An 8,196-nucleotide genomic window follows, 5' to 3' on the forward strand; every position below is an offset into this window, starting at 1 on the left:
ACACACACGCATACAATTGTAGGTATTGATAGTATTGTGTGTGTGTGTGTGTGTGTGTGTGTGCGTGCGTGCGTGCGTGTGTGTGTGTGTGTGTGTGTGTGTGTGTGTGTGTTTAGACTTACATCCTCTCTATGAGTTCCTTCTCATCCAGTGCTCCTGGTAAGTCTCTCTTATTACCAAGTACCAACACCTACAAGAAGAGATGCATAGTGTAGGTTAGGTTACTGCAAGGTAACATAGTTATCTCCACCAGGGCAGGGGCCGTCGGACCGGCGGAGATATTGTTTGGCCCACTTGCCTCTCTGAGTGTGAGCGCCCATGTGATATGAGTCTGTGTACGGCCAATCTCACAAACCACACTGACCAGCGTCATATTTCATGTGCAAAACTGCCAGTAGGTCTAGGAATTACATTCCAACATTTGACCATGCCAAGCACTTTTATTCCAGCCTGGAAGCCAGACGAATGAAACTCCCTGGGGAGATCATGGGTCAGGCACTCCTCAGTTCCTCAGTACTATGTTTATAGTTGGTTCTAATGTTTAGTATACTCACAGGAATGCCCTGAAGCTGAGGTTTGTCCAGTAAATTGTGGAGTTCATTCTTGGAGGCTTCGATCTTCTCTGGGTCAGCCGCATCTACCATGTAACTACAACACACACACACACACACAGTCACAAATACAGTATATGCACAAATCTTTGGGGCACCAAGGTTGGAAATGCAGGTTCCACACAGAGACTAAATGAATCAAGTCTAAAGGCTGCATTATGTAGCAGCCAGGCCAGACTTATATATAGCAGTAGGTGGAGGAAGTGAAACTTATAGAACAGTAATGTTCCGGTCATAATAATGTCTCCAGACTAACTGCACTTCTGCGCCTACCATTTTCATACAGCAGCACCAGCATAATTTAGGCTCCCCACGCATACAGTACACACACAGGACAGCCCTGATCAATAGGCCTGTAAAGGTACATGTTTGGTGCCTGAGTGCACAACATGGGGGCCCTCAGGAGCCCTGTTCAGGTGGGCATGTTAGTAGGGACTTTAAGCAACGACGGATAGGGCAGTCGGCTACCGGACATGGATCAGTGCATCGATACATAAACCTGCTCTCCGTCGCAGCCCTTTCTACTACGGCAGAACCTACACTTACACGTAGTGTCTACAACGCCACATGTCATAACCACGTTTATTGAAATTATAGCTGTCATACATTTACACCGATTGCTCCATCACCTCTCTTATGCTGTGTTATGTGTTGGCGTGCTCTGAATGAAGAAATAACACTAATACCATCATATGTCATATTAACCATGTTTATTAAAATGGTTTTAGAATAACAGATTGCTCTATGCAGCACCGTCCTCTTTCTCACTGCTGATCATGTCCAGCGCATGTACGAATTAAGCAATATCGTCAAGTTAGCTGACGCATAATAATAATGTGTTTATGTTTGAAACATGCTGCATGGACGCGTCACCATGGCAACCAATGTCGTCGTCGCCGGAAACTGTTTTCTTAACGGTTTTGACAGCCGCGGCGTGGGCGTCATAGGCGTCATACTTCCGCGTAGTGGAGCCGTCCTGAAAACAGTCGTTGCTTAAAGTCCCTATAGTTGTGATTGATGCTCTTCCTTCCACAGAGTGTTAACCCTTTAAGACCTGAGGCCCATTCTACAAATGTCTTCTAAACCAGTAGTTCCTTCTCACACATTCAAAAACGAACAAAGTGAGCTTGTATATCTGCTGTTTTTGAATAGCCAACGCTAAAATCTAAAATGACACTAGACACAGTTGCTTTCCCATTTTTAACCACACGACACATAGTGTGCAAAAAAAAATCTATTACACACGTTTTGTCACGATTCATAGGAAATTACCAAAAAAAAAGGTATTGGAAAATACAGTATTTCCAATGAATTTCCCGGTCCTAGTATGGAGTGGACACTTACACGATGGCACTGACTCCTCGACAGTACCTCTCCCACATGCTTCTGAAACGAGGCTGACCGCCTATGTCCCATAACTAGAGAGAGAGAGAGAGAGAGAGAGAGAGAGAGAGAGAGAGAGAGAGAGAGAGAGAGGCAGAACAGTTCAATCAAATCTGTCCTCCACAAAATGCAACAGCTATTGAGCAAAGCAGGGAGTGGTGCTACCAACCTTGATGGTGACGTTGCCCTTGGTGATTTTCCTCATGTTGAACCCCACTGTAGGGATCATGTCTTCACTGAACTGTCCCGACTGTAACACACACACACACACACACACACACACACACACACACACACACAATGACATTAGTCATCTAATGAATAACGATGTCACAACTTCAGCCCAATCTCCCTCTCCATTGACTTCCAGTGTACAGTTAAAGGGGGTGTTAGTGATGTGTCAAATAGCTCTATATTTCCGTAGGGAGGGAGAAGTGTACAGGGTCTCCTTTTACCTGAATTGGATTGCGGGAACTGTGCATTTCATTGATTCCTGCAAATGTATCACTTATAATGTGGTACATTCCCAGTACCGATATTTTGAAGTCTTGCTACAGTAGGTTAACAGCACAGCATGTCTGTGCAGTGTGCACACCACCATGTTTATGATTAAGCATGAATCAGGTTTACATAATCACCAGACCAATAAGTACTGGATCAAAATGTCTCTACTTGTCTTTCCTCGTCTCCACATCTCTCTGTCTCTATTCTTCTTCCACGTTGTGTTTGTCAGCTGGTTATTTTAGATCCTATCAATCTCTGTCTCTGTGAAGTGTAAATTATCTAATCATTATTATTAGTCCATGCCTGGGGATATGCACACTAAGACTTGCACACTCAAAAGTATTTTCAGACTTTGAGTTATGTGCTGTCACTGTCATTGTACAAGGAATGCATTGCAATTTCATTGCTGAACAGTGAACACATCCCTAAACAAAGGTAGTAAAGACGACAGCCAGTGTTCCTCTGACTTAATGATCTCTACTCTGTCTAGCTCAGTCTAGCGCGCGCACGCACACACACCTGAAATATACCCGTAGTATGCGTTTACGTGATTGTATTGCCGTCTTTTTGGCTTTTCTGCCTTTATTGATAGTATCAAGTCAAGACTGACAGGAAAGAGGGAGAGAGAGAAGGGGAGAGACATGCAGCAAAGGTGGTCATGAACGGGACTCGAACACGCAACGCACTGTCAGGCCAAAGCCTATATGTGGCATGATGTGCCTAAACCAATAGCCAGTGGGCGCCATTATTGATGTTTTATTTAATTTGACCATTTACGACTATTGTTTTTAACCTATAGTACAAACTTTCGCCACTTGAGCCCCATTACATCAGCAGCCTATTTTCAAAAAGAGTCTTGTGAAAGCAAGCCCAAATAAGCAACTACACTTCAGAAATAAGCCCAAACAAAAGCTACTTGTGCAACTATGAATATTGGGTCCATTTTGTACACTCTCAGAGTAAAATTAACATTGATTTTACAATATAAATCGGGGTCCCAGAGATAGAAATGCCATTAAATGGGGGTCCGTAGTAGACTAATGCAGGTCAAACTGGCAGTGGGGGTCCTTGAAATTAAAATGGTTGAGAATCAGCCATAAAGCTTCTCTTATGGTGGTCCCTGGCATATCATTTCAAATGGGCGTCCGTGACAATTAATGTGTCAATGTGGGGATGCTCCATGACATAAAAAGGTTTGAGAACGACTGTCTTACACACAACTTAAATACACAGAAAAGTATGAGAAAATTAATGCATGCAACAAACTGGTTCAAATGTAATTTAGAAAAGTCCTATCTGTCGTAAAACACTGATAAGCACTTCAATATTGCACCTGTACGGATACAGCTTGGGTTATCCCATTTGTCCCTGTCAAGTCTTAGTTTTATAAAAATTCATTTTCCGTCAATACATTCCACGTGATTCCATTTTTGTGTTCAAATTCGGAAGCGCTTGTTGGTCCTGTTACGAAATTGCTTTACTTGCTTGACTTTACTGAGGCAGTACAGTGTTGCTCACTCTCTCTGCATTCAATATAATATGTATGTGTTTACCTCTCAGTTGCAGCCCCCTTCCTTTGGAACTCAACCCCAGCTCACAACAAAGCCGCCCCTAATAGCAGGATAATGTCTTTAAAAACCAGGTGCTTAAGAAAGCCACGTCCATTTGTTCGGACAACTCCCATCCCCTCAGCTCTGAGTACAGGCTGCTTCCTTTCCGGCCTTCGCCTAAAAGGTTCCAGAGGGGCCAAAAGTAACAGGTATAAAATATAAATTCTCCTTCGTGTCTGTGTCTATCCAGGCCTTAAATGACGACAGGAGGAGGAGGTAACTTTGTCGCCGTTATGAATTTCCTTTGCTACACTGAAACCTTGAACTGCTGTTTTTATTTTCTATGTGTACCATGTTCTTTTTACTGTGTTTATGCGATTCATGTGTCTGCCTGTTATGCTTTGCTGTAAACCAAATCGCCCTTCGGGGACAAATAAATGAATGAACCTGAACCTGAACCCTAACCCTGGCCAAAGAAAGGTGCTATACATAAATTGGATGAATTATTATTACCTTGATTATATGTCAAGTCACTCTGTATAAGAGCATCAGGCTAAATGCCTGGTATGGTAAAGAAAGGGTTCAGTTTTTCAGAACTGGGGACCCCCCCCAACCTGACAAGCACTTAGAATTGTAGGCATTACATTTAGTTTGACTCGTTCCACTGATAAATAGTGATAGTCGTCGATCAGCTATTTTCACAATGTTTAACATCTTTTGGATGTAATATTTGACAATTTGACCAATTTGTTTTGGTAAAAGCCATTACCTCTTAACTTTAGAAATGTGCACATACCCCTACACACTTATAATAATTTGGGGTCTCAACCCCTAGTTTTGGAACCAAACTATTATGAACACAGCACACATAATACATAATCTTTTTTGATAATATCCATTTTGTGTTCATATTATGAACCCAAAATATAAAACACACATAATAAGCACATTACAATTATGAACACACAAAGACACATTCCTATTATGAACACACCACATACACACCTAATAAACACACAACGTTATTATGAGGACACACACACACACACACACACACACACACACACACAGTGACACACGTACCGCTATCACGTTGACAAAGGTGGTCTTCCCAGAGTACTGCAGCCCCACCAGGGTGAGCTCCATCTCCTCCTTCCAGAACAGAGCCTTGAACCAGTCCAGCAGCTTGTTGATAAGCGCTATCATGTTTATTTATGTTATTAGCCGACGCTAATGCTAAATGCTAACGCTAGGGGTACGGGGGCAGAACGCTAGCAGGCTAGCTAGCGGGCTAACGCAGTGACTGACAGCGCGAGCGACAGCGACACGACGACGGACCGACGTGACGTGCTTCGTGGGAGACTAGTACAGGAGGAGAGGAACCGTCGCGTTGTCGTTTATTGTCCGTTATTGTTTTGTATTTATGTTGTTCTGTCCGTTGTTTACTCCTCCGTCTTTTGGTCTCGCCCTGTCTGTCTGTCTGCTTTCTGCGCTCCGTACTTCCGGGTTGGGGTGGGGTTTGATGGAAGGAGGAAAAGAGGAGAGGGACGAAAAGAGGGCACTGAGGATGTGAAGAGGTCCTGCCTGGTGTTACCACTGCCCCCTAACGGTTTGATTGATTGATTGATTGAAATATTTATTAACAGTTTGCAGAATTATTGTACATTTCAAGCACAACTTAATACAAAGACAGTTAACTGTGAGTAGACGACCTGATAAAGCATTACACTTGTTTACAAGAGGGTCCACCTTGTTCAAATCATCAAAACATTTAGAGACATACAAATAGACACTTCTATATAGCCCAAAAAAAGAAGAACAGGAATTCATCATAAAGTTCGTATTGCAAGTGGTTGCAGACAGTGTGCGGGTCTTTGTACACTTTATGTGCATTTTTTTATATCATAAAGGAGGTAAAAAGGGAAAAGAAACATATACAGTGATATATACAGGGATGGTGCCATGGGTGGTGGGGGATTCAGATTTTACGGGGGCCAGTTTCGAATTGCAGCCGTCCGTAGGTGCCCTTTGAGAGCGGTTTAGAAGGAGTCAAGGGATTTGCATGTCTTAATGACTGTTGGTTTAGGGCATTCCACATCGACCCTAAGCCATTCCAGCCTGTCTAAGTGGGCAGGGGTGAGGTGGGCTCGGGGGGTGAGGCCGAGCCTGACCAGTTTGTTTTGGGAAGTCTGGAGCCTTGTTTTAGGGTAGGATAACACAGTGGTTCTCAAACCTTTCCATGTCAATTACAATATTGTGACAGCAGCCCCCCATTTCCCTGCTACTGTGCGACTATAGTAGCCGAGGACATTAGGGACGGAAATCAATATGATAGATGAACTTAATCAAGAAAGATGAATTGAATTATGCACTGTTTTTAGGCAGATTATGAAGCACTTTATTTGATAGACGAACTGATTATGCATTGTTTTTAGGTAGACTATGAAGCAATTTATTCTAGGATTGTATGTTCTATGTTTCTTTTCTCACCTGTCCCTCCATTTTTTAATGCTGACCCTGGGAGCTGTGCTCCAAGAATTCCTATGCACTTGAGCAAATGGCAAATAAAGTCTATTCTATTATATTCAATTCAATGTTTTCAATCTAATAGCCAAGCTCACAATGATCCAGATTCTACAAACTTGTAGATCGGCCCCCAACACAGTCCCAATTTGAAAACACAGAATACAACACAACTGCTTTTTATTAAGAACAGCAACACATGACATTGCATTTACAGGCATAACATTATTTTCATCTTCCTGCAGCCTCTCTCACACGCACGCACTCACACACACACACACACACACACACACACACACACACACACACACACACAGGCCTACACTTCACCGGACAAATGATATGACCTGTTTAAATTTATACACACCACATTTGCATCACATTAGTTATACTTAACTAAGCTTATGGAAAGAGAGTTTGGAATTGAACCCATGAGGACCTTTTAGCTGTGAGGCGACAGCACTACCGACTGTGCCACCGTGCCCCCTATACACAACTTTCTGTTGTCCAACCTCAAAAGTGTTTGCGACCCACGGCCGGTCGGCCGCCCATCTGCATGATCACATAAGACACGGCAGCCGAACGGCAGCGTTTCAATGATCCATCTCAAAGAGGGTGGGGCCAGGGCCGAAGCCCAGGAGCTCCTGTGCTCCGCGCAGGCCTCCAGGCGACAGGGAGGCCGAGGTGAGGCCGCTCGTGCCCGAAGGAGAGAGGCCTCCTCCTGGACAACATGATGGCGGGGGTCATGCGATCAACCTTGACAAGCGTCACCTGGCTTTAATTGTGTTTTCTGTTGTTGAACATTGGAACATTATAAATAAATTACATTTCTGTTTGGCTTTTAAACTTCATAAAAAACTAAAGTTGCACAGGGCAGATATGACAAATTCATATCTCAAACAATTGTGACAGGTCTATTGCTATACAGTTTTGTGAGCCCGGTAGGATTTGAACCGTGGTCTCCAGTGTGAGAGATCAAACATCTACCGCTGATCCAAGACAGAATCTCTGCTTGGCCATGGGGATATGAGCTTGAGGCAGCAGGGCTATTTGTTTGTCAGCGCACTATCGCAGTATATGGACGCAACGAGCAATTAGAACTGGAGCAGTATGAAGCTGGAAAAATGGATTCTCTATCAAATTGACAACCACCTGAAAATGCATTTTCTGTTAACTATAAAGAGCTATAGAGAGAAACAAAGATCACTATCACAATAGAGATCAATTTAACACGTAGTTAAACAAAATATTTATCTTGCTGCACCTCTAAAACCCGAATCACACTTGGTTCTTTGTGACAGTTATAATGGTTCCTTGTGTTCTTGGTTCGCTGTGTTCTAGAATCTCTAGAGATGTGCCTGCTGCTGGTTTTCTGGGTCATTGATTTACAATTCATGATTTTGACATTTAGCAGACGCTCTTTTCCAGAGCTGTCTTCAACATTCAACATTTGTGTTTTATCGATTTTAGAAGGAAATGACAAAGTGTTCTTGACTCCCCCACTCGCCCACACATGTTCACACACTGCATGCTCGCGCGCGCGTGCGTGCGTGTATGAAGTTCTACAACTGTCATTGGAGCTACCTGGTTCTTCTGAGTTACATTGGTAGTTGGTTCACTATGGC

The 8,196-nt window shown here is 43.3% G+C and overlaps 1 protein-coding gene across 7 annotated transcripts in view; it reads right to left on the bottom strand.

Moving 5' to 3' along the window:
* The window catches only part of LOC308316034 (ADP-ribosylation factor-like protein 8A), a 12,495-nt gene extending 6,946 nt beyond the window's left edge, over positions 1-5,549 (bottom strand). For all 7 annotated transcript variants that reach the window (XR_013964103.1, XR_013964104.1, XR_013964105.1 and 4 more), the window contains exons 1-5: positions 5,132-5,549; positions 2,164-2,244; positions 1,956-2,029; positions 555-648; positions 123-190 (exon numbers count right to left, since the gene is read on the bottom strand). Coding sequence is in view for 1 of the 7 variants with exons in the window: in XM_080764371.1 (XP_080620497.1) it covers positions 123-190; positions 555-648; positions 1,956-2,029; positions 2,164-2,244; positions 5,132-5,254 (440 nt within the window). In the remaining 6 variants the exon portion in view is untranslated. The remainder of the gene's footprint in view (positions 1-122; positions 191-554; positions 649-1,955; positions 2,030-2,163; positions 2,245-5,131) is intronic.
* Between the last annotated feature and the right edge of the window lie 2,647 nt (positions 5,550-8,196).

The sequence above is a fragment of the Protomyctophum bolini genome, assembly GCF_963924005.1.
Source record: "Protomyctophum bolini genome assembly, chromosome: 5".
Lineage (NCBI taxonomy): Eukaryota > Metazoa > Chordata > Actinopteri > Myctophiformes > Myctophidae > Protomyctophum > Protomyctophum bolini.